Genomic DNA, 26,457 nt, shown 5'->3' with positions numbered 1-26,457 from the left:
ATGAGAAGGTTCTTAAGACCCGGACACGATCCAGTGCGAGAGAGGCTCAAACGTGACCTTTTCCAGTTTAACAAGGTATGGGGCTTTCCTCAGACTTCAAGGCAAATCTGTCCTAAGCCACTGCATCCTGCAAAAGGAGGGATAAACTACTTGAGTGTGGGTGGAAAAGTTAAATTTAGGAGAGGTGCTGGTTGATTCTTTTTTCAGTTCTGTCCTTTTCTGCCCCGATGTGCCTGAGTAGTTTCCTTTAAGCTCCTGGGCATGTTCTCAATTCTGCCTGTCCTTTTTTATAAGGAAGGATATTGTGATGCTGTTGAGTGGCACTTGCTGAAAGAAGAGTCTTCACAGCAGTTTTTCTATCCTCTGAGTGGTCTGTCACTTGTCCTGCTATGTGTTGAGACTGTTTCTGTTATAGGTAGTCCTTGTAAGGAAAATAAACATTTTTCGAAAGATGCACATAAGCCACAGCTTGTTACACAGCTGTAGCCAGAGTTCTTTGTCCCTAAATATACTTTGGATTTACAAGTGTACCCCTGCTTTTAAATGTGCATTTAAATGGCTGTGTTAGCACCTAGGCAGCACAATGGCCATTAATAATGAATTTACTATTATCTTAGTCTGAATCTGTTTCAAGGTTTTTTCCTTCCCTCTGTGAAGAAGAAATGGCAATGGCTGTGCTATCTATCCTACACTCTGGGCATTTTTCTTTTGAGCTCTGGCCAGGAGCATAGTGCTTTTATCTTTGAAAATGCCTAGTATTAAATCATGGCTAGGCTAATGGCTACTTACCCTTTCTTTGGGGAGCAGAAATATATTTGTAGGTTTTTGTGTTTCCAAGGTTTAAGTGGAATTTTGCTGAAAAGTGTAATGGATAAATGAAATCAGCCTAGGAAATAACCTTCTTGATTCATTGGAATTGTAGTGTAGATGGATACTTGAAGTGGAACTGTGGATATTTGAGATAAATGATTTAATGTAATTGGTACTAAGCAGCACCAATTCCATGCATACCTTCCTGCCACTGGGGAGACAAAGGAGCTCAAGAGTGCTTTGGGTCTGTTTTCTGCCTCCTACCACCAGGAAATCCTAGTGCAAATGCAGTAGAAAAATCAGGGAATGCAGATCAGGTTTGAGTTCTTTGCATCTGGCTAAATACAGTGTCAGCTTCAGAAAAGACGTCCCAGGGATGGGCCAGAGTTGCTTATAAGCATTTAAAATTATATATACCTTGGAAAAACTTTGCTATTTTAGGGATGGCTCTTCCTTGAATATGCCTTTCTCTTATGTTTGGCTAAGCTTTACTTGCCAGAGACATACTAATTTGGATAATGCAAAACAGGGTTGAAAGAGCTAACTTTTACAGCAGAGGGAAACTTCCAAATACATTAGAAGCTGACATCAGGATTTGTGACTCCATTTGATTCAGTCCTGAAGGTAAAAATGACGTCTTGTTTCTAGGGAGACAAGTACTTTGGACACTTCATAATGGTTTACTCTTATTAACTGCTTGGTAATTAAAGGCCTTGTAAAATGCATTTGCACCTTTAAGCCACAGTAACTTGTTCTTTCCTAATAAAAATCAGAAGAGAATGAGCATTATACCAGAATCTTTTGCACTCTACTTTTTTTCTTGTGTAGAAGTGAGGGGTTTTTCTTTCTCAAGTCTTGTGTCTCCCTTTCGAGTATTTCCAGAGATAATGGGTCATTTGAAAGCTTCTATCCTTTCATCCAATAAACATCTACTCACAGCTAGGTAGACTGAGAAAATCTGGGAAAGTCGGACCTTAATTTTGAGCTGTTGAATGTTGTGGCTTCAAGAAGCCAAGAATCATAGTGCTTTGTGTGCCAAAGCTGTCCTGGTCTAATGTGCTATTAGAGCAAGCACATTAACAGGTTGTTTTTTTTTTTAAAACACTTGTTATTTGAGGTCTTTGAAAGACTTCTGGTTAAGAACCTGCTTGGGAAATACTTTGTGGGCCTGTAAAGTTGCTGATCAGAGAAATTGCATGGTGGATTTGCACCTCTTCAGTGTGTGATGCCATGACTAAAGGCAAGGTCTGTACCTTAAAGGTGCTGAGGATTCCTGCCCTCATTTTACACTGAAGTTGAATACAAATGCATGATGCACACAGACTTAGTGTTAGTATAGTGGAATGTATTTGACCACGCTGGCCTAGTATGGACTTCAATTTAAAAAGGCTATTTAATTGGTGGTGGTGGTGGTGGATTTTTGTTTTTGTTTACTCTGTCAGGTATAAATAGGCTGTGATCTTCTTAATGCTTCTCTTGAATTTCTGTTTTGCATAAGAAGTGGTCCAGATGATTTTAAAGGACTGATTGATGACTGGACTAGTGCTTCAAACTGTTTTCAAAGTTGTGTTTGTTTCAAAAAACACCTTCCCAAATTTTGCTTGTCACTTAGTTTTGTGTATCTATTTCTCTGTGTGAGTAAGAACTTCCCATACTTGTGTGTACCTGTTGCAAGGATCTGTTTTTAGCTCAGTGGATAGAATGAAGGATAAGGTATGTGGACTTGGCAGTCTACTTCGAGTTTATTCTGCTTTTGGAAGTAGTATTTGGATGCCTTTGGCTCAGTCCAAGCCCTGTAGAAGAAACATGTTCAGACTGGCATTGTCAGACTAGATGATGGGTAACACACAGGTGAACTAGCCTGTCTTACAGCTGAATGTTACCCAACTGGGAGCATTGCATTTAATTTATGGCTTCATGTTTTTTCCCCTGTTTTCAGCCTTCCTGCCCCTTTGCTGATGGGTGTGATGGAGAGCTTTCTTGAAATCTGAATTAGTGTCTAAGCAAAGTGGAGTTAGCACATACAGGTTTCATTGTTTCTTCAAAAGATGAATTAACAAAAGGACAGGGCTTGGATTGCCTGTGGTTGGGTTTATCTCTGCTCTGTCATAAAACAATCTGAGAGGAAAGCAGAGACAAGTGGAAGGAGAAAAACAGAGATGAATTTCATCAGCACAGCTTTAACGTGGGCTGGGAGCAACTATTCAGTTTGGCCACATTTTTCCTGCAGTAAATATGAGTGACATGAAGCATTTCTGTCAGTGCTGCTGACACCAGGCTTGCTTGAGTCTGACAAATCTGTGGAGAGTAAAAAAAAAAAAAAAGCTCCTACCTTTCCCCATAGAAACAAAGGCCCTTTTGAGAAAGAGGGCACATTGTGTGCACTCCAGTTTCTTATTTCAGCTCTGCTGAAAGGCTCCATTGTAACCTCTGCTGCCTCCTGCTCCCCTGTCTCCCCCTTGCTGCGTTTACCTGCTGGGCAGGTGAAAGGATTGGCTGATGAAAGCTGCCCAGGGGAAGAAAGGAGGGCAGCCCAAAGCTGGCTTGATGTGATTTAACAACTGGGTGCAAATAAGTACAGGGAAAAGATCTGGGTAATCAGGACAGTAAATGTGAATGCCTGGCCCTGATGGTGTCAAATGCAACCCAGAAGTCACCCTGAAGCCTTTATTGTCCAGCCTGGAAACAAATGACATAAGAGAGAATTACCTTTGTTGCATCTTTATGGGCATCTTGGTTGAAGATTCAGAGCTACCAGAAACCTTTAGTACATTTACTGCTCTCTGTGAGCAGCTGTGTAGCACACTGTGGTTGTTACTGATACTTTTCTTTTGTAAATTTGTCTGTGGGATGGGGGGGTACTTCAAATTTTTGGTTGAATGAAAACCTGGAGGAAAAAAAATCACCCTCCTATTATTATTACTGAATCATACACACCTGGTTGTGAAGTTCATAGGTCTCATACTTGAAAATTAAAGCTTCTATTGACTTGTCTAATGTGTTTACAAATTAACACATCAAACCCAAGTTATAATTAGGCCAGTATTAAGGCTGGTGTTGACAGCTTCCTAACAGGCACTGCAGTATTGTTTAAGTCATGGTTTTCTGAGAGTTGTGGCTAAAGCTTTATCATCTGGGCTGGATGAAATCTTAGAATAATCGCAGTTTCTAATTGATGTGTCACTGAAAATTGCACCTGGTTGTGCTGATAACATGACAGTGCAGTGACTGTGAACAAGTTGAAACTGAAACTATCAGGGGAGTTACACTGGTGTCTCCCTAACAAGTTCCTCACTTTGTTTTGGGTGAGAGTGGAATGGTGTTTATTGCCCATGCTACACCTGATTCATTTAAATGTCTGATTTGTTGTTGAGATAATGTTGCCTTGGATGTTCTTCCCAGAATTCGCACCATAGCTTTATACTCCCACAACTTTGACAATTAGGAAGCTTTTCTGTGTTGCCTCAGTAGCTATCACAGTGCAGAGAAATTCTTCTTTGCCCTTGCTGGATTAGGAAACTGCTCTGTTTCAATTCTGAGTCCATTGATAAATTCCTGATTTCATACAGCCTTCTCCAGGAAGTTTTATATGTGTAGCTATGCAGAGGTTGGTTAGCAGCAGCTTCAGGGGTGATGGTAAAAAGACTGACAAAAAGACAAAAATTTGTTTTTAATACTGCAAACTTAACACTTAAAATACCTTCTTAGAATATCAGTAGCTAAGGCTGGAGATTAAGCTGTCAAAAAAGGAAGTAAACTCAGTGGTCTTGGAGCTTGTAGTACTAATCTTGGCTTACTAGCTATAAAAAGTAAAAAAATTACTATCCACTCTTTTTCCCTAATGAGCAAGCATAATGAGTTGGCAAGCAGAAAATTGGGAAATGCTCCAATATTTTCTGTTTTATCTTCTAAAGAGGCTCATCTTCCCTTAAGAGAACCTCAGGCTGGGCTACCCAGCATTTAGAGGAGGGAGGTCTTTTCTTGTAGTTTAGGAACTGTGATCAAATGGGTAATACTGAAGCAAACTGGCAGACTCTGGAGTCAGCTGGATCCTCCTGTGCTGTGTCTTTGAGCAGGACATTAAAGTGCTTTGCAGCAGCTGGGGCACCTCGGGCTATGCCCGACCACGGAAATGAAACCGGCTCCATTTGATTCTCGTGCAAGGGATTAAGTTGGGAAATCACTATGCAGGAAATAAAGTCCAGGTGTTACTTTTAGACTGAATAAAGCATAAAATTTAAGTGATGTGGTAACTTTGCTCCAGACACGATGGAAATGAGGATGGGAGTGAGGTGCACGTGCCGTAGATGGATAGTTCTCTGCTTTTTTATTTTTTCCCAAGAACGAGTGTAATGGATTCCTCTTCTGCAGCTGGCCAGCTTGCCTTAGAAGAAGGTACTTTCCAAAAGTTTGGCCTGTAAGGGTCAGCTTTTTCCAGGAAGCATCCCTGTTAATCATCCCTATTAATCTGTGGGCACACCAGCCCTCTTTACCTGGCTGTGTGTTGGTACATACTGGTTTTGCCTAGACCAGAATAAGAGCTGTGCATTAGCACTTCTGAAAACCTCACTGAGCTGTTTTCCAAGCAGCTTGGTGACATCCTGTAAGCATGGCAGGATATTATTCCCTGGTGTGTAAATGCATCAGGCGTGCTCAGTGTGGTGTGTGCAAACACTCCAAATCTTCCTCCTGGAGCAGCTGTAAATTGTACTTTAGGGAAGACACCAAGGCCAGGCAAAACTGCTCCCTGTGACAGTGACATCTTTTTAGTCCCAAATGTCTTTGAGTTACTCTGAGGTGGCCTAGCAGGCTCCTGCTCTCATTAAATTTCAGTGTTCCTCGTGTTGCCCCTGGAAAATGGATATGGATTACATTAGCTTTCCTGACTGCTCACAGGAAATCTGCTTTGTTTCCTTGATGAGCACTGGTGTTCACTCCTAGCTCTGCATTACTTTGCACCATTTCTTCATGTCAGTCACCAAAAAGAGGTCAGGAAGGCTGACCTGTGTGGAATTTGTCAGATAAAGCTGATCTTCCAGCTCACAGTATTTGTGGCAGACTTTGCAATTGTGCTGAGCAGTTGGTTTACAGAAGTGCAGCTGATGTGGAGTGATGGAATGTGTTGTATTGACTGACTAAGCTGTGCTTATGCAGAGTTATTTATAATCTTAACATCAAGAACTGCTCAGGCTACTGTTTTCAGAATATTTCTCTTTCATTTCTGTTCATTTCACTTCTGGATATCCTGGCTGTGGAGCCAGGGATTCTTGGCATACGTTCGTCGTTAGGCTGTCGTTCAGGAAATCAAAAAGATTTGAACACCTTTGAGCAGATAATGTGCCATTAAGTGCTGTGTTTCAGAGTGCCATGCTATGTTGACTTTCTGCCCAACAATGCCCATGAAACAAGCCACTGATCATGATTTTTCCTTCTCTCCCCTAGACTGTGGAACATGGATTTCCCCACCAGCCCAGTGCCCTGGGCTACAGCCCATTTCTCCATCTCATGGCCATTGGGACACGATCAGGAGCCATCAAATTGTATCCTTTAAACACTTTGGGTGAGAGTTCTCTAACCTCAGCAGAATTAGTACAGCTTTGAAGACACTTCAGAAGTTAATTTAAGTATGAATTTGCAAGCAAGGGTTACTGGAACATTGAAAGTTTGCCAGGGCTTGGAGTGATTTTGGTCTGATCAGGGTGGGATTATCTTTCCAAGAGCTGAGCTACAGCTCCAACAGAAGCTGAGCTGATGCAGATATTAAACAAGACTCTGCTCTTGCTATGCGGAAGGTCAGACTAGATCTGGCCTAAGTTTAGCAATCCTTCACGTTGTAAATTCCAGGGTTGTTTAAATATTTGGGGCAGGGTTCCTTTTTATTCTTTTTTTTTTTTCCTAAAGCAATTCTGTTTCAAAGGTTAAAGCTGAAGTCAGAAATGCCTTCTACTTCCTGAGTTTTTGACCATCCAGGAATTAAAAACCTAAACACTGAAGGTGGTAATTTATTTATTTTTTTTTTAGCTAATGACGTCCAGTCTGGTTTTTTTGTGTGTGTGTGAAATGATTCTTATGGCAGAGACCAGTTAGATGAGCTGTAAAACAGGCATGTCACCCAGCCCAGAAAGGAAAAGTTGGTGCTGTCTCTGCCAGCTTAATCATTCATTGCTGGTGTTGTTTGTGCTCAGAGGCTGGGCTCCACATGCAGGCAGTAGCCATCTGTCTCCTGGTTACAAATTAGTTAAGCAGGATTGTAGTGTCTGGGAAACCACTGAACATCCTTGAGAAAAAAACAGGGTCCAGGCACCTCTTCTGAATATACTGAAGGAAGAAGTGAACTTCCCTGTTCTCCACAGTGAGCACAATCTGCAAATTTAACAAACATGTAAAATCAAAAGTAGATTTGCATTGATTCTTTGCAGTCCAGCTCACCGACAGTAAAATGTGGTTTCAAACTAATCTCTCTTCATCTTGCTTGTTAGCAAGCTTCTTCTCAATTAATTGTAGCTGTGGGTCACTTTGAATACTGTAGATCCTCAACAAACTCATCAGATATGGTGCTCCTGGGGTGGAGTTCATGGGTTTACATGAAGAAAACAACACTGTAATGCAGATTCACTTTATACCTGATCAGGTAAGTGCATTTTCAGTACCTCTGTGACATAAGTAGATCTCTCCCAAACAGGTGTTGGTTTTATTCCAGGGATCTGGGCTCCTATTACCAAGTGTATTCAAGTGCTGCTTGGTTGGGAATGTTTATCCCAGTGTATTTTGTGCTCTCAGCAGCGCTTGTTGCTGTGGAGATGCTCAGTAAAACTAAAAGAGAAGCTTTAAACTAAAGAGTAGCTTTATTGTTCATAACTGTTAGTCATTTATCTCCAGCAACATCCTGGGAATGGTAATAAGGCCCTGATAGTTCAGGCAATCTGCTGCAGAAGCAAGAATTTCCTTTTCCTTTTGCAGCCCCTGTTTTTTTAGTAGTACTGGGTGGTCTTTCCTCTGCACAGCAGATCGAACAGGAGCTGCTGCTGAGTTGATTTAATTACTTTCAGGAGATCAGAACAGCACGTCTAACCTCATCTGCTGTTAAGTTTGTTGCCTTTGTGTTTGGGGGTATTGAATCTTGCTCCTGGGGATTGCTGAGCAGTTATTGCCACACTCTAAAAATAGGAAAGCAGAATTTTCCATATGTCTGGTGGCTGTCTGACCACTTTCCCTTTCCCTTGACTGTCAGACTGGTGTCTTGGTCACAGACTTTGCTGCCTGATGCCCCCAGTGTAGCACAAGTGGCCTCTTTATGAGAGGTATTTAATTCTTGAGGTGGTTTTGGGTGTCTGTTTGCTTAACTAATGGTATAAACTGAAACTCCCATGGGGAGTGTTGCACCAGGTGTGGCTGCAGCAGGTAAAATGCTTCAATTTGAACATCCAGCCAGCAGGGCTGGGCTCATAAAAGGGTTCTGACACAACCCTCCAGAATGAGGTTGGACACGAAGAATGTGAGGAGTGTGGTGCAGCAGTGTATCAGCCCCACCCAAAGCTGGGGTGTGTTCAGCAAACCTGTGCTGAGCCTGGAGGAGGTGAGATACAGCCTGCAGCTGCATGGCCAGGCTTTACAGCACTGCCTGATCTTCTTTCAGGAGCCTAAATCCTTGTCATCCCCCTCAGTGATAACATGTGCCTTTATAACAGGGTTTTTAGCCTCTAGGCTACTTCGTGTCTCCCTCCATCCCCCAAATCCCATTGCTGCAGTGTTTGTCCACTGCCATGAAAAACTGAAACAGCTCCCCAGTCCTGTTTTAGCAGGGAATTATGAACAGCAGCAACTCTACTGCTAAGTTTACTGTGTTATATTTAACACTGGCATTCTGAAAAAAGCAAGTTGTGTGATTTTGCAGTGCCAGCTGGTGACATTGCTGGATGATAACAGCTTGCACCTCTGGAGCCTGAAGCAGCATGGAGGAGCATCTGAGCTGCAGGAAGAGCATCGTTTCACCCTCAGAGGGCCACCTGGGTGAGGCACAGCAGGGGCTTGGAGCTGGTCTGGGGATAAGCAAGCCAGAAAATTCTGCTATTGTTTAAGCTAGAGCCTGTCCAGTTCTTGCAGCCTGCCACTCCTCTGAATCCATTGTAAGGGCATCCATAGAAACCAACCAGGAGCTGGCTAGGGCATGGGAGACCAGCTTTTAAAAGTGCTCAACCAGTGCAAAGGGTGACAGCTTTTAAAATATTGTGCATTCACTGCTGTGAATATGGGAATTATTAATCTTAAGATTAGGTAAATTTAACCATGCCTTAAGTCAGACTTTGAAATGCTATTGTGCTTTTAGTTTCACTTGATCTTGCCAGTTTTAGGTGAGCTATTTTTAGGAACACTTAGAGGGGGTTCTGTAAAAATAAGATGTCTGGTTCTTTGTCCATGCACTTGTCAAATTACTGACATAATTTGTCTTAAGGTTAATGTTTTCCTTCTTAACAAAAAATATGCCTCCAGAACAAATGACACTGATAAATGTCCCTGTTATGTTGTTAACTCTCCCAAATTCAGTAACAAGAGTCTCTTTGCATCCCCAGCTCTCCACCAAGTGCCACCCAGGTAACAGCTGTGCTTCCACATTCCTCAAGGGAGGTGCTGTACCTCGGCACAGAGAGTGGCAACATCTTCGTGGTGGAGCTGCCCTCACTTCGAGTGCTGGAGGACAGGACCATCACCCCTGAGGCCGTGCTGCAGCGGTGAGTGAGCAAACAAGAGGTGGAATCCCATTACCAGACACATCCTTTGTTAAAATGTCACCCCAGATTATGTACTGGGGCCACACTGTTGTGTTAAGCATTGTCCATATCTGCCTCACTCTCATGAAAGTAACTTTTAGTCCTGGTGTGTGTTAAGTAACAGTTTCTGTACTGGTCCAGTCTGATGTTATCACTGTGGAGGGTACAGCATGTTTTCACTTGGGGTGAATCTGCAAACCTTGTGCCCTAGCCCTTGTGTTTAGTTTTGGAAAAAAAAAATATGTATTTTGTTTGGCTGTATTTTTTCAACCATTGGCTGAACATCTGATGCTGCTTAGATCAAATGGGGTTTTTATCACTCTGCTGAGTGCTGCTGAAAACTGTCCTACTTCACATCTCCTACTGACATTTCCATCTTACCTTTGTTGTATAAGAGAATAGGGTGAGTGGTTCAAACTGTCTTTACAGTCCTGGGTTCCAGTCCTGGAATTCATTGTAAACCTTGGCCTTTCCTTGAAGAAAACAGGACTGGGTCCATGTCCCTGTTGTTGGCCTGGTGTGACATCTCCCATACGATATTTCTGCTACTTGAAGGATTTGTGGGAAGATTGTAATTAATTGTTTCAACTTTGTAGCTTAATTTCTCTTTCTTACACTTTTTATTACAGTCCTTTCAGATCGTACCTGGAATTAGCTTCTCTTGGTTTTCTCTTCTGCTCCTGCAGGATACCAGAAGATAACTGCAACAGGCGATCCTTTGAACTGGTGGAAGCACTTCAGGAGCATCCTAAGAATCCTGACCAGATCCTAATTGGATACAGCAGGGGCTTGATTGTCCTCTGGGACCTGCAGAACAACAAAGCAACACATCATTTCCTGGGCAGCCAGGTATTGATTCAATCCAGACTCAGTTCAGCAGGGCAGGAAGGGCTCTCACTGACACTCTGAAGGCAAATCAGGTGCAGGAAGAGCCTGACAAAGCTGCTTTTTTTAGTAAGAATGGGTTGTTTGGGGGAGAGAGCTCTCTGGAGAGCAGTCATTTGTATGGCTTTTTTTTCAGCAACTGGAGAACCTTTACTGGCAGAGGGATGGCAGTAAATTCATTAGTTGTCACTATGATGGAAGTTACACCCAGTGGCCAGTATCCAGTGACAACAGGCAGCCAGAGCCTCTGGAAAACACTGTGCCTTATGGTCAGTAAGTGAGGTTTAATGTTGTGTAATTGTCCAAACTCAAACTAATTCTGAGCTTGTGTAGGATATTCAAGTCACAGTTCTCCCTGGTATTTAATGGCAAAATGCAGAGGTGTTTCTTGAATAACTTGTGAACTGTCCTGAGGGATTTCAGACCAGGTTTTCTCTTGGATTTGAAACTCCTTTGCATTTTTGAAGTCTGTCCTGAACATGGAGAGCAAGTCTTGACAATATTAGTGCCCCTTATGAAGCAGGGTGTTGGTGATTCACTTTTTTCTTTCAGCTGGTGTCCTGTTCAGCAGGAGTTGCTTGGATCCTGTGTAATTAACAGTGAGCTGAGTGTATTTTTTGTCAACCTGAGCAGTGATTAAATGAAGCTTCTGATTTGCTGGAAACCATGAAATGGGGATGATGTCACTTTTTGAGTGCAGAGAAGCTTCTGAAGCTCTATCACTTTATATTAGTGTCAGGAATGACTGTGATTTTAGCAGTCCTTCCTAGTTAATCAGCTCCTCCAGCAGCACTTCACTCCCTGGAAGTTTGAGGGAGTGGCTAGCCATCAGCAGCATGGTTTAGAACTTCCCCTGAGCCTGAGCTGTGTTTTGCTGCAGAGTTCTGTGGTCAGTGTGTCCCAGAAGACTTGTCTGATGTGGCTTGGTCTGGGGAGGCTGTGCTGGCTCCTACTAATTTCAGTGGCTCCCCTTGGGGTGGAGGGTGAGGTGACCTGGCTGAAGCAATCAGCAACTTGTGATGTAAAGATGCACTTCTTGAATTGTAGCAAATAACTTTGTTTTCTCAGGTCCTTTTCCTTGCAAGGCCATCTCAAAGATCTACTGGCAGACAACAAAAAATGGGTGAGTTTGTGGTGTGTCCCTTCAATTCCCCTATTTGAAGGGTAGTGTGCAATGCCATATGAACCCTTTAGAGGAACGTTATAACAACTTGTTGTCAAACTTTCTTTGACATTTCTATAAAATTTTTCTTGCTCCTCACTTCAGCACAGACCACTTTAACTCTTTCTTTCTCTTAAGGCTTCCTTACATAATATTCCAAGGAGGAATGCCCCGGGCTAGCTATGGGGACCGCCACAGTATCTCTGTTATCCATGGCAGCCAGCAAACAGCCTTTGACTTTACCTCACGAATTATTGACTTCTTTATAATCTTCAGTTCAGATCCTGCTGCAGGTATGTGGTGGAAGGGCATTACTGAGGAATTAGGGTAGCTGTGTACGTGTGTGGGAATCTGCCTGGTATAAATAGCATATGAAATGTGATAAAGAGGTCAGTTGTTTGGGGAGTTTCTGAGACTTCAGCAGAGAATCACTGAATCATTTCATTTGGCAAAGACCTTTAAGATCGAGTCCAGCTGTGAAAGATTCCCATTTAAAAGTGAAATGTAAAATACTGGTGTAAATAAAGGGTTAGTTACAAATGCCATACATTCCTCAGAAAAATTAGGCTACTCTGTTAATGAGAAGAGATCTCTTAGGCTTATATCTGTTTAAGCTGGACATTGGGTATAACCAGGTCATGAAATGAGAATCTGAATATTGTTGTTTGGAAATAGCACTTCAAAGGAGGCTAATAATTAAAACCGGAATTTACTCCCACTGAGACACTGCTTCTTTTAATTAGTACCTGGATTTGTGTCTGGAGCTCTGGGTAATAAATCAGCAAAGGGTGACATAGTACAAAGGGTCAGTATATGAAGAGCTTAATATCCTTATTGCTTGTGAATATGAATGTAAACTGAATAGTTCTCATTCCTGGAATTGAGTAGAGCTTGTCAGATTCTTGCTTCTGTTGAAGAGTTTTCTTGCCCTTACTTCTGCAGTAACTGTACATTCTTCCTTTTCATTAAACTTTAAAGGATTTTCCCCAAGCACTCTTTGTTTAGTGCTGGTGTAGTTCCTGCTTCTGGCTAACTTGGAGTAACTGGGTATAAAATGCTATTTCAAGCTCCAAAAAGGTGCAGTGTTGGAAGCTGGATCAGACTAAACTGCAAATTGTTTAGGAGCTTGTAAGTAAATCTTCTGTTACTGCATCTTCTCAGGCTTTCTAGTCTCTGATGTACCTGCTAGACTGGTTTCCAAACCAATTTGTCCTGTGTCCTGCCAGGAAGGGTGGTGACAGCCACCAGACTCCACATCGGAGTCTGTCGGTGCAGGCTGGATCCCTTTGGCCTGTTCTGGGAAGCAGAGCATGGATCCATGGGAGGAATGTCCTGGGAGAAGAGGCAGAAAGAAACAGCTTTTGGATTCCCTCTTGCCTCTCTTCCTAGATCTTAACAGAGCCTCTCAGGTCACTGAAAAAAGAGCAGAGAAATGCAGTGTAACTGAGCAGAAGTGCCTGTATGTGATACTGATTTTCCCTGTACAGCACTTTATAAGCATCTTCCAAGTGTGCAGAACCTACAGGTCTAAACCTTCAAGCTCACAGTGCTGATAAACTTGAGGTGCTGTTTTGTACCTCGAGTTCAATACCTTGTGGTGTTAACAAAGGACACCCTTTTACTTTCTGTGAAATTGTCAGAGCGGAGATTCTGGATGATGGAACAAAAGTCTTAAAGATGAAAGAAATCTGAGTTTTTTAGGTCAGAGTTGTACTGTTTAGAGTTCAGGTTCTGCATATGATTAGAAATCCTTTAGGATGAAATAACTGAACAAACAGGCTTTGTATTTCTACTTCCCAAGAATTGAATGATCCAGTTAGCACCACTGCTGATGGGTTCAGACAGGAGCTGCTACAGGAAATTGAAACTGTTGCACTCAGATGAGGAAGTTTTTTACAATAAAATTAGGTTTCTGTGGTTGACAAGCTTCCTTGTGGCTGATTGCCTAAGCTTAGTGGATCCACCTAGCTTGCCTTGTTTGCCCTTAAGCAGTCTTCCCTGCAATGGCAATACCAAGGTATTAATTGTATACCAAAGCCACTTAAATTAGTAAGCACAAAGCTGATGCATTGCAGCATGGTTGTAGCTGGTGACTTTCCATTACCCTGAATATGCTGTGGAAACAGTTTTTAAAAAGGCCAGCCCTTCCTTTTTTTTTTTTTATTTTTAATTTTTTTTGTGTTGTTAGTATTGGGTTTTTTGTTTGTTTTTTTTTTTGGGGGGGGGTGTGTTTTGGTTTTGTTTTATATTTTTAAATGGGGTGGGCGAGTGTATGGCAGTTCTGACAAATTCTACTGTGCCTGTTACTTCAGCAACTTAAAATAGATTCTTGCCATAAGAAATGTGCTCAGGTGTGTGTTTTTGCAGGGAAAAGCATTGTTAAAACAGAGCGCTTTTGGTTAATGTTGGCAACAGCAAACTGCAGGGCTGTTACAGTACAGGAATGGCATTATTTGTTTTACTATGAAGTCCTGTGGGCACCTGCAAATGATGGTACCTAGGAAAGCAAAGTAAAACTGAATTGAAAACATTTTTTTTTTCATGAAGAAACGGAGCTAATTAGTGATATGTTGTGGCTGGGCCTAGTCAGAGGTGAAACTATTGATGCCAAGTACTAATTACTTGAATTTAATTTTGCTGAGTGAACAGTGCTGGTATGTGCCTTCTTGCAAGTGTGTACCAGGTAATGAACCAAGCAAAGGAGGGAAGTAGAAGTACAGTTTAGGAGGGAAGGTCAGGGAAAAGCTGAGTTTGGTAGTTTGTTAATGGCTCACTGTTTTATCAACCCCATCCAGCTTTATATTCACTCTGATTTCTGTAGCTGTGTTAATTGTCACTGCTGTGAACTTGTCTGTGGTTTTGGTTTCCCCATCAGTTTGCTGCTGTGGCTGTCTTGGGAGCCTTGCTGCAATAATGTCCTTGTAGACTAAAGATTTTTTCACTCAAGATTTTCCATTGTAACCAGAAATTAAAGTTCTTGTTTGTGTCAGATGTCACCAGTCAAGTTACATTAACATATTTCCTTTGTAGTTGTTCCTAACACGCATAAGAATTATTAGGTGATGTACACATCTTTTAAAGGAAAGTCTAGAGGATGTGTCAAAACATATGAGAAGAAAAGATGAAAAGTAAAAGAGCTGAATTGTAAATACTTGTCAGTTCAAGGAGAGAAGCATTCTGCAGAACCCAAGGCATTAGCATGTTTAAGCAGCTTAGCTTGGATGGACTGTGGTCCTAACACAGCACTAAATGGGTCACTGCTGGTATGCATGTTTCTACCCAATGCTGTTAATTAGCTGCAGGTAAAGTCTTCTGGCTGTTACAGTAGTAAATATGAACTTTGTGTTATTTAGTCATTGTTAACAAATTTTTTACTCTGCAGTGGAATGTATTAAAATGGACTGTACTGTCACAGTCCCAGGAGTGATATAAAGAAACACAAATTTGCAGTAAATCTGTGTCTTCAGTAGGCTCAATACTCAATATGCCCAGTTAACACAGAAGTATTTGAAGTTTTTGTGCATCAAAAATGTTGATGTGGAGCTATGTGATGACAGTTTTCAAAGCAGCTTTACAGGAAGCTTGTTTGCAGTCACCTTGGGCAGTCAGTTTTGTCAGCCTCAATGAATGTTGTTTCTGCAGAGTTTGATGACCCCTCTGCCCTGGTGGCACTGGCAGAAGAGGAGCTCGTGGTCATAGACTTGAAAAGTGCAGGCTGGCCAGCAGTGCATCCCCCATACCTGGCCTCCCTGCACTGCTCAGCCATCACCTGCTCTCACCACGTCTCCAACATCCCACTGAAGCTCTGGGAGCGGATTATCAGTGCTGGGAGCAAGCAGAACGTTCACTACTCCAGTATGGTATGGCAGCTGTGTCCTCCCCTGTGCGTCCCCCCCGTGTGTTTAGGTCAGTGTGACTGCCCAGGGTGTGGGTGGTCTGTGTTGCTGATGATCTGCAGAGGGTTCAGCCCCACTACTCGCTGTCCTGCCTCTTAACAGGGTCGAGATAGGCTTTTTCCTAAAGCACCACCAGTACACTTAGACTGAGGAATTAAAATGTGGTATTTTTTTAAGCTTTGACAAGCCAGAGGAGAAGTCTGAGTGTTCCCAGCTGTTGGTGGTGACAAAGTTCTCATGTATAAGCATGAAGCTTCTTGAGGAAATGTGTAGAATGCCTTCTAAAATGCACAGTTGGTGTCAGAATGGGAACATCTAATCCAAACAAAAGCTGACAGCATGGACTGTTTCACTGCCACTTGCACTGGAGTTCATGCCCTCCTACTGGCTTTATATTCTCTCCACACTGTCACTGCCTGGGCAGTCACACTTCTCTTGCTGTATTTGTAGCCGTGGCCGATTGATGGTGGCACCAACATCGCTCCAGATCCTCCGCAGAGGGACTTGCTGCTCACGGGGTAGGTACTGACCTGAGAGCCATCAGGGAGCCCTTCCCAGTTCCAGTTCCCCTTTTTTGACTGACTGAGGTTTTCCTGTGGATTTGAAGTCTTATGATCTTTTAGGGCAGAGATTTCAGCTTTACATTGCAGCTTCTCAAAGCTGTGCTGCTGGCTTTGTAAAGCAAAATTATTTTGCTACTTCCGAGCAAATGGGTCATGATGTCCACAGATAACCCAGAAAGTGGCTGATCTGTAGTTTTGTTGTGTTATCCATTCCCCCTACTCCCAACATGTGTAGGAGTGCAGGCACTAATCCAGCCTGGTTCAAAGGCAGCAGTGTAAAAGTGGAGCTTAATCTTTCATGTTTTGGAGCATTTTTCCCTCTACCTTACACTCTGAATCTTAAAATAGGACTGCTGTCTGCTTTGATCAGCATGAACAGATCTAGCTAAATGGTGGAAGTAGCTACCAAGAGATTGTCTCATTGTATAAAAATGTACCATTTTTTTTTCAAAGTACTTTTGAGAATTTCCAGGGCTGTTCCTGAGATTTCATTCTTGATGGAGCATGTTAGATGCTCCTACCCTTGTGTTGGAAGACTCTTACAAATTTTCACCTGGAGAACTAATAGTAAAGCTTTTTTTTTTTTTTAAAACGTTATTTTTCCCTTCACTTGTAGTGACAGTATTTTTGCCTGGATGAGTTTTTCCTTCCATATGCTAAACTTTTTGCCTTTTCCATGTCTTTTTTGGCGTAATATTAAATTAGTGTAATGGTGTCAGATCACCAAGAACAGCTGGATTAAAGAAACCCAACAACCTAAAACAAAACCAAAGACCGCAAAAACACACAAGAAGCCAAAAATCTTTCTCTTTGTGGTTTGTTTTTTTGGTTCTGTATTTCCCCCTCTGTTTTACCCTCCACATGCCTTTCTTCTGTGTTTCACTCTCCACATGCTGTCTGTGATGTGTGCTCCTGTATCCTGCCCCCCCAGGCATGAGGATGGCACAGTGAGGTTTTGGGATGCCTCTGGTGTCTGCTTGCACCTCCTTTATAAGCTGAGCACAGTGAGAGTGTTCCTGACAGATGCTGATCCCAATGACAACATGAACACCCTGGGGGAGGATGAATGGCCTCCGCTCCGCAAGGTAAGAGAGCTGCTGCTTGTACAAACTTCCTGAAAACCTGGGCAGTTCTGATTCCTGCCCCTGTTAAAGACCAGCCCCTCTCTGTTCTCTTGCCTTAGGTTGGTACTTTCGATCCTTACAGCGATGATCCAAGACTTGGGATCCAGAAGATCTACTTGTGTAAATACAGTGGATACTTGGCTGTAGCTGGTACAGCAGGACAGGTATTGGAATATGAACAGTCAACATAAACATTGTTTTCAGTGCAGTTTCAGTGTAATCTGGGGATCTGCTAAATTTTGAAATGCTCATTTCTCTCATGGTAAATGGATCTGTTTTCTGGAAATGCTTCATGGGTCTCTGCTCTGGTGAAGCCCCACCTGGAGCACTGCAGCCAGAACAGGAAGCACATGGAGCTGGTGGAGTGAGTCCAGAGGAGGCCACCAAGTTGATTAGAGAGATGGAACAACTCTGCTGTGAGGGAAGGCTGAGGGAATTGGGATTGTTCAGCCTGGAGAAGGGAAGGTTTGGGGTCACCTAAATTCAGCCTTCTGGTACCTGAAAAGAGCCTAGAAGAAACATGATAGAAACTACTTACAAGGTCCTGGAGTGACAGAACAAGGGGAGTAGCTTCAAACTGAAGGAGAGTAGGTTTTGATTACATATTAGATAGGAAGAACTTCTTTGCTGTGAGGGTGGTGGGCACTGTAACGGGTTGCCTGGAGAAGTTGTGGATGTCCCATCCCTGGAAGTGTTTAAGGCCAGGTTGGATGCAGCTCTGACCAGAAAAGTTTCCCTGTGTATGGCAGGGGTTAGAAGTAGGTGATCTTTAAGGATCTTTGCCTTCCAACCCAAACCATTCCGGGATTTTCTGCTTTCTGCAGTTGGTGTTTCAGAAATTATCTGCTGTTATTTATCTGTCCTGAGAGGTGCTGTAGTTTAGCATCTTAGCAGCTTGGAGATCTGCCTGCACAGCAAAAGCTGCAGCAAAGTTGTTCTCTTCCTTTCAGGTGCTGGTGATGGAACTGAATGATGAGGATGCAGAGCACGTGGTGGACCATGCTGAAGCAGATCTCCTGCAGGACCAAGAGGGCTATCGATGGAAAGGTCACGAGAAGTTAAAAACTCGAGATGGACCTGTTCGGTTTGAAGCTGGTTTTCAGCCATTTGTCCTTGTGCAATGTCAGCCACCAGCTGTGGTCACCTCTTTGGCCCTGCACTCGGAGTGGAAACTTGTGGCCTTTGGTACCAGTCATGGGTTTGGGCTTTTTGACCATCAGCAGAAGCGACTGGTCTTTGTCAAGTAAGTGTCATCTTTCCAGGGAGGTCTGTGGTAATCCTTATGTAAATGATAGCCTGGTATTACTGACAAAGCAAGGTGTGATAAGTGATTTCTCAAGAGCTGTCACTGTAGCAAGAACTGCTTCTTTTTTCTCGCCCCTTGAAGATCTTCCAGAATATATAAATTTGTTCCAACATTTATGTGTATCCTGTTGGACACCTGGGAGTGATTACCACCCAGTAGAAAGTGACCATGTGGCTTCTTTCTCTCTCTTCCAGGTGCACACTGCATCCCAGTGACCAGCTGGCCTTAGAAGGTCCCCTGTCTCGGGTGAAATCCTTGAAGAAGTCCCTCCGTCAGTCATTCCGGCGGATCAGAAGAAGTCGCGTGTCCAGTAGGAAGCGGCGAGGAGCTGCTGGGAATGCTTCACAGGTGAGGGGTTCACCTTTTTGGGGTCTGTCTGTTTGCAGCTTGGAGCCTGCTGAGATTGCCTAGAGCAGGAGGTGGTCTCAGCCCTGCTATCAAATCGATAACTAGTGGTATGAGGGGAAAATGGCAATTTCTGATGCAGGCACGTTTTTAGAGATCAGTTCAGAGGACAAGGTCACTGGTGTGATTCTGCTGTGCCTTTCTATTCCTGCCACACTCCCTCTCTCTCCCTGCTGTGTCTATCCCTGACTGAGTGTCTTCTCACCTGTGAAGGTGCAAGAAGCAAATGCCAAGTTTGACCAGGATGCGTTGCAGGAGATGGAACTGGCTCCGGTGCAGCGCAAGATCGAAGCGCGCTCAGCAGAAGATTCTTTCACTGGCTTTGTGCGAACCTTGTATTTTGCTGATACCTTCCTGAGAGACAGTGAGTAGGAAAAGCATCTCTCTCTTCTTCCAAATGGGTTTTTACTTCTCCTGCCAAGGAGTGTATTAGAATTTACTGCCAGGAAAAATTTGTCACCTTCTGTGTCCTACTTTGTGCTGTGCTTAAAAACCAATATAGAACAAGAGCATATGTTGTCATGTAGAATTGTAATTTAGCCATTCTTGGCTGCTGGCTAATCCAAGGCAAATGGCCATTCATCTTTGAATCAAGTGTTTATATATGATTTTCAAATGTTCTGGATTGACATCTAACTTTTTAGTATAAACTTTTCTTTCTCTCTTTGCTCTGAGGTTCACCCCTGTCTCCAGCAGAGCCTTTTAATTTTGGTGAAGGTGGTGGCTGGTTGTGTATCAGAGCCCAAAGTGATAGCATGCACAAATTTACTCTGCTCATCTGTAGTATAAATATGTGAAAACTGGACACAGCAATTGTGATGGTTCATGTGGTGGTACTTTTGCCTTTGTCCATGTGCAATGCCCTTTCTAAGGGCTGCTGGTGTGCATGTATTGGGAAAAGAATTTTAAGAACTTGCAGTTTGCCTGGCAGATGTCCCCTAATATAAAGATATGTAGGGTGCAAAGAGAGGGAGGTTTTATATAGCCAGGGAAATCTGTTATGTCATGGATGGTGCCTTGCTCATGGGCTTTTTTGTCACTGCAGGCTCTCGGCACTGCCCGTCCTTGTGGGCTGGCACCAATGGAGGGACAGTCTACGCTTTCTGTTTACGGATTCCTCCAGCTGAGAGGAGGATGGATGAGCCTGTGAGGGCAGAGCAGGGTAAGTGCCTTGTGAAAGCAGGGTTCTTCTGGGTTTGAGCCATCACTCACAGGAGTTATGGCCAGAAAAGCAGGGTCATTCTATTAGTGCTGTTTAGCAGTGATTGGAGCCGAGTGTGGCAGTGTCTGAGCTAAGCAATGCTCACTGCAGCAACTGAACTGGAGCTCCAGCACTGCTTGATGTGCCTCAGCCTCATTTCCTACTCACTTCAGAAGTGTGAATTTGTGTCAGCTGTCGCTGAAGTGTGCCATCAGCCCTCACTGCACATCCCTTGTTCTGACAGCTGGGCCTGTTGTGTTTATGTAACAATGGTTTCTGTTTAACACAGACCAGTGGACTCAGAATGCCCTAATGCCCTTCAACTACCAAAACTTTCTAGGTAGCATTTCTATAACCATAGGTCTCCAGCACTGAGTGGATGTGAATGACTTTGTAACAGTGTTTCTGACTAGACTCTTGTTTGTTTTTTCTGTTTGTTTTTTTCTCCTTATCTTGCCTGTCTAGCCAAAGAGATTCAGCTGATGCACAGGGCTCCTGTTGTGGGGATACTTGTGTTGGATGGACGCAGCACTCCCCTCCCAGAACCTCTAGAAGTAGCACATGACCTTTCCAAGAGTCCTGATATGCAAGGCAGCCACCAGCTGCTGGTGGTATCTGAAGAGCAATTTAAGGTGAGTGTCACCTACTGAGGGAGGGAGTGCCTATGAATTGTGCATGAAATCTGCTAAAGCAGTGGGCACTGCTCAGTGGAGAGAATTCTTGGGAGTGCTTGTTCTCCTGTACCTGAACAGCCCTGGGACAGCACTTCTGTTTGGTACAGTCCATAAATCACGTGTGTGCTGGTAAACTGGGTGTTCAGCATAGTGCTGCACATGCTGAATATAGAAATTTTATATCTATATTACATTATACTCTTTGGACAAGACTGTTTGTGCTTTTGGATAAGAGCTTTTCTGTCATTAGTGCAGAAGCAGGAGTTTGTAGGTATATTTATGAAGTAGCTTAAAAGATTTTTGTTTTGCACACTTACTCAAACCCTGTTCTCCTTCTGTATTAATTTGTAGCCAAATACGGAAGAATTTTGAAAAAATAGGGGGAGAAGTGTGTTTACAGGCTGAAGGGTAAAATTGATGTCAGAACAGGAAGAAATTCTCACACTGCCTGTGGCTGATTTCCTTCTCATGCCACGAGCAGGGGGTTGGCTCGGGTTACACCTGTGTGTATTCCCCGTGAATGGAAACATTATCCAGGGAGGGAGCAGCAGATGTCCTGGGGAGCTGCTGCTGAGTTTGTGCAGGAAGAGGTGTCAGTGTCTCATTTCTGTGACAGGTCTTCACATTGCCCAAGGTCAGCTCCAAGCTGAAGCTCAAGCTGACAGCCCTGGAGGGCTGCAGGGTACGGAAGGTGACAGTTGCCAACTTTGGCAGCTGCAAGACTGATGATTACAGTGAGAACGACCTGGCAGTGCTGACCAACCTGGGAGACATCCAGATCATCTCCCTGCCCTTCCTCAAGCTGCAGATCCGCTACCCCTGCATCCGCAAGGAGGATGTGAGTGGCATTGCATCCTGTGTCTTCACCAAATATGGCCAAGGTGAGGTGGGCTCGTCCCAGATCACCTCTTGTTGTGTGTTTGAGACAGTGGGAAGCAGCTTAGTGTTTTACAGCTGGCTGTGTACACATGTGAGACTGTTTCAGAAATGTGTTCATTGTGTGTTTCTGGGCTGTACCAGCTGCCAACAGGCACGAACACATGAGTTAGAAGAAGCAGGAGTGAGTTTATTCCATTACTGTTAATGAATACAGGAGTGAATACTGGTTTTCAGCTTGGATGTGCCCCTTAGATAACTTCCACCTGGCCACCCTCCTCTTGTCTGGTGTGGGGGGAATAGGTCTCTAAGCAGCAGGCTCTGGGAAATGATTCCACTGTGCCTCCTGCACATGCCTGTGTCTCAGCACTCACACTGCTTAAACTGGGATCCAACATCCTATGGCTGCTGAAGATGGATTGCTGCTTTCCAGTTCATTTTTTGTGTCTTTCTCTGCTGTTTTTCCCAAGTGTCAGCACAGGACAACAGAATTATGTGTCAGCATAACCTCAAATTGCAGTCTCTAGGCTAACCAGAGGGGAGCTGGGGTAATATCTTTCTCAATGATCCCTCCTTGCTTAGATAGAAGGAAAAGCAAACCTTTTCTGCCAAACACAGTTCATGTCATAGATCATGGGATCACCTTTGTTTCTGGAACTCTTTGCTGAGAATGGCCCTCCTAAATTCCCAATCCCCTGCAGGTTTCTATCTGATCTCACCCTCGGAGTTTGAGAGGTTTTCCCTTTCCACCAAATGGTTGGTGGAGCCCCGGTGCATAGTGGAGGTGCCAGAAGTGACCAGCAACAACCACGTGCACAACAAGTCTGGCACAGAGAATGCTGCAAGGAAATCCAGGTAATGTCTGTAACAGTCTTGCACACTGGCTATGTCTCAGTAGGGAGGAAAGAAAACCCCTTTGAATTTAACAACATTTAACATTCATGGCATCAGGAAATGTAACCTTCCCCCTGATGGTGTTCCTACTTGGATACATTTGATGGGACAAAGCAGGAAGCTTTAGGACTGGTATCCCTAAGCTGGAGTCACAAATTTAGGGCAAGCCCTGGCTTGTTTTGTTTTCAAGTGCTGAGGCTGAGCTCTGTGAAGGCAAATCCAGCATTCCTTCTCTCCTCTTGGAACATCAGCGAGTAAGAGTAGATCTGACACAGAGATCCTAGAGGGATTTTATTCCAATAGTTTAGAAGTGTTCTGTGGTGCCTCCAGACTTTTGCATCGTCAGCATGTTCCTACACTCAGTAAACCATTTAGTTGATGTTCACCAGAGCCTCTTGTAGCTGCCAAGAACACACAGGAATTCTCTGCATCCCTGTTCCTCAGCATCAGTAATTACCTGCTGCCTCCTTTCCATTTTTAGGGGACCAGGAAAGAGCCCAGGTGACAGTGGAGAAGATGGTAAGTGGAAAAAAATAAATGTACTGAATAAAAAATAAATGTACTAAATATTTACACACTGTGTGTAAACCTCAAAATGTCTTTTCTATTGCAACAGTTGGTATTTTCTACCTAAGAAAGGGAAAAATAAAGGAGGGATGTTGGGGAAACATTGTGACCTGCCTGGACTGTATTTAGTTGATAGCTCTGAAGAAAGTTGCATGTGGAAGATTCCCTTAAAGAATAGAACAGAGTTTTTCCTTTAGGAAAGGTCTGAACTTTAGATCTTCTGTTATGCAAACTAGTATTGCTGGGAAAAAAAAAACAAACAGTTTAGTGTGTGAGAGACTTTTAAGGATTTGTTGCAAAACATTCAGTAAAGTCAAAATGTACTTAATGTGGGGGGGGAAATCCTGTTCATTGTGCATTTCTCCAAAACTGCACTTACTTTAGGAGAATGGGAAACTGTTGTTAGGTAAAAGCTTTTTTTCCTACTCTTTTTTAGAAAGGAAGTCTGGGAGGCTGATGGAACATGCTTTACTCAATGACGAAAGTGAGTGAGATGCAATCTTGGTGCTGGGAGGGAAGGTGCCTTTCTGGGTGGGAAAAGAAGAAATATGTTGGGAATTTTGTGGATTCCAGTTCCAAGGGATCTGTAATTACTGGTAGAAATGCTGGGTTTTCTTCAATCCCTAGAAGTGAGGGGTTGGACAGATAGCCATGCCCTTGGGCAGGGGTTATTCTGCAGAGCTGCATTCCCTGCTGAGATAAGAGAAGGATCTTTATTTCTAGTAGGACTTGTGTGAGATGACAGCTGGAACAGACAGTTCTTTTGGGGCTCTGGTACACAGGGATTGGCAACATTTCCTCTGGCAAATGACTGCTTCAGGCCTGTGTGCCAACCTGCCTGCTAAAAACCTGGTTGAAGAGGCAGTGATGATCTAAGGAGTGACCTCTGAGCTGTGGGGGAGGCAGGTTCTGGAGGCTGTTCAGGGGGAGGTAGAATGTGGTCAGGCAGCTGCCTGAAAGCAGATCCCTGCTGGTTTGGCTCACTGCTTTAACCCTCTGCTTTCCAGAAGTGCTGAAGGAGATCCAGAGTACTCTGGAGGGGGACAGAGGGTGAGTATCAACCAACCTCTCTTCCTGTTGGATGGGGCTGGCAGGGAGGGCAGCTTGAGGTGACAGCAGGGGGGTGCCCACTTGATGGCAGGGATCCTTCTGCTGGAATCTGGTCACGTGTGCATCCCACAGACTACCAAAGGGCAATAATGAGAAGCAGGTTCTCTTTCACATGCTGTCCCTTGATGTATTTTTATGAATAATGCTTTGTCTCTTTTTCTCTCCGAAAAGCAGGAGAGATCACATTCCCACATCCCCAAGGAACAGGACTCTGAGTATTCGCATACAGGTTTCTATTTGTGTCAACCCATACTGATCTAAGGGCAGGCCACACGGGCTTAGTTGGTCAAGGATGGGACTCTGGAGTTTTAATCCTGGCTTGACACTGTCCCTTGGATGTGTTCAGTGTCTCTGCTCCCATTCTGTCTGTACAATAGAGCTGAGCTACCACCACGGCTGCGGGGCTTTATCTCATCTCCCTAGAGTGGTCAGGGGCTACCAAGTGTAGGCAAAGGACTACTGTCTGCAACGGATGCAGGAAGCTTGGTGGGATTGGTAACTGCTGGTGTGGAAGGATCAGTGACTGCCTGACATGCTCTGCTCTGTGCACTTCCTCTGGACACTACCTCATCCTGGTCTTCTGTTGGCATCTGGGAGTGGATGGGATGAGACTGCATTGCAATAAGGAATCTCTGCTTGTGTCATTGCAGGAGCTATGCAGAAAGAAATTTGGCAAGAAGTCCGTTAGGACATGGACTAAGTAATGGAGGAGGTAGGTGAAGCTAAAGATACTTGAAGTAGGGAAAGGAAGCAGAAAGTGGAATGAAATTTCTTTATAAGCTTCAGCTTAATTAAATGCTTTGTGCAGAACTCTGACCTGAATTTTCACGGTTGGAATCTGAGTGGTGTGTGATCACTGTTCAGCACCTTATGTGCTACACCAGTGGTAAAGGAAGAGCTAAAAATCCTTTGAGAGCTCCTGACTCTTAACCTTATCACAAAGTGAGCTGGTGAGATAGGCAGAGCTCCCAGCAGAAATCTGAGTGTATCAACTCATTAGGTCTCATTACCTTTCAAATGCTATTTTCAAATGGCTTTTGCATTCTTCCCTCCTCCAGCAGATTGACCAGAACTCATCGAGGACTTCCTGGCATTGGATCGAGTGCCATAACACTACTGATGGGCAAACCGTCCCTGGGGAGAAGGCACCAGTGCTCCCAGCAGCCAAACTGGGGGAGCTGCAGCTTCTGTGCTGTGCTTCTGCCTCTGCCTCCCCTTTAGTGCCTCCTGGAGACCTCTCCTGCTGGAGCCTGCCTTGCTTTAGGACAGCAGTGGATGCCAGGTCTGATGCACCACAAGCCTCTGAGTACATCTAACATTCAAATGTTTGCACATTTCTCTTTTCTACTGGGCTGGGTTTTAAATTATAAATGTTTTACTGCCTTGGTGCAGGATTTTAATAAACGCACACTGTTACCTCCAACAATTATTTTTTGTACTTTTTTAAAAAAATCTTATGGGTATTTCAGTTTTAACGGAAACATTTAGAAATTTACTTTAAGAAAAAAAACCATTAAGTAATATATGGTAGATTCCTGTGACTGCTGTATGTGGTATCTGAATGAGTAATTTTGGGTTTTGTTTGTTATGGTACTGTTAACTGGCTTTATGGATTTGGGTAGAATCTATTTTTGTAGCCATTCAAATTGGAGGAAAACTAATTGGATTTGATTTTTGTTTCAACGCTACGTTGCCTTTTTTTTTTTTAATAAAACTCTGAATTCCCTTTTATGATCCTTGTCTCCTCTCATATCTATTCTGTCCTTCAGCAGCTTCTTTTATATTGCCCACAGATTCCTGGGAGAAGGTGGAGCTTCCCTCTGAGCTGAGGTGGGCAAAGAGCACTCCTGGGGGCAAGGCAAAGTGGTGGGTGGGAGAAGCAAAGTGATTGTGTCACCATCCTGCAATCCATATGGGATGGGGGATGGTTCAGATTATGGTTCCTGGAAGGTCATTGCTGGTTTGTCCTGAAATAATGTGAGTGATAACACTGAAGGCAGGCAGGATTGATCTGGCAGTGCTGCTGTGCTGTCTGCCAGTGGATTTGAAATTGAAGCTGGTGAAACTCTGCAGAAAGAAGTTTGCTCCTCTTTAAAATTTCCTTCTTTTCTCTCCTCACACCACTTTTTTTTCCAGCTAAGAAAAAGAACAAAGTGTTCTGGAATTTCTCTATTGTAACTTGTTAGTAGCACTGTGACAGTGAGGAAGAACTAAAT

General features: G+C 43.6%; 1 protein-coding gene across 3 annotated transcripts; it reads left to right on the top strand.

The window, feature by feature from the left end:
- On the top strand, nucleotides 1–24,945 carry LLGL2 (LLGL scribble cell polarity complex component 2). 3 transcript variants are annotated; one of them, XM_062506574.1, is made up of 25 exons: nucleotides 1–75; nucleotides 6,253–6,350; nucleotides 7,360–7,441; nucleotides 8,705–8,820; nucleotides 9,381–9,539; nucleotides 10,265–10,427; nucleotides 10,600–10,732; nucleotides 11,532–11,586; nucleotides 11,764–11,918; nucleotides 15,268–15,485; nucleotides 15,972–16,039; nucleotides 17,016–17,169; nucleotides 17,268–17,372; nucleotides 18,159–18,451; nucleotides 18,709–18,862; nucleotides 19,133–19,283; nucleotides 19,965–20,081; nucleotides 20,586–20,752; nucleotides 21,411–21,675; nucleotides 22,372–22,525; nucleotides 23,046–23,083; nucleotides 23,568–23,615; nucleotides 24,139–24,181; nucleotides 24,416–24,470; nucleotides 24,892–24,945. In XM_062506574.1, the coding sequence occupies exons 1-25, from the start codon at nucleotides 1–3 to the stop codon at nucleotides 24,943–24,945; spliced, it is 3,120 nt and encodes a 1,039-aa protein (XP_062362558.1). The 3 variants fall into 3 exon arrangements, with proteins under 3 accessions (XP_062362558.1, XP_062362555.1, XP_062362556.1); XM_062506571.1 differs by having other exon boundaries at nucleotides 24,413–24,470; XM_062506572.1 differs by having other exon boundaries at nucleotides 23,046–23,087; nucleotides 23,572–23,615; nucleotides 24,413–24,470.
- Nucleotides 24,946–26,457: the final 1,512 nt, after the last annotated feature.

This window comes from Cinclus cinclus, chromosome 20 (assembly GCF_963662255.1).
Source record: "Cinclus cinclus chromosome 20, bCinCin1.1, whole genome shotgun sequence".
NCBI classification, from domain to species: Eukaryota; Metazoa; Chordata; class Aves; order Passeriformes; family Cinclidae; genus Cinclus; species Cinclus cinclus.
Note: the sequence above shows the minus strand (reverse complement) of the source record. Positions and strands in the feature narration are given on the sequence as shown.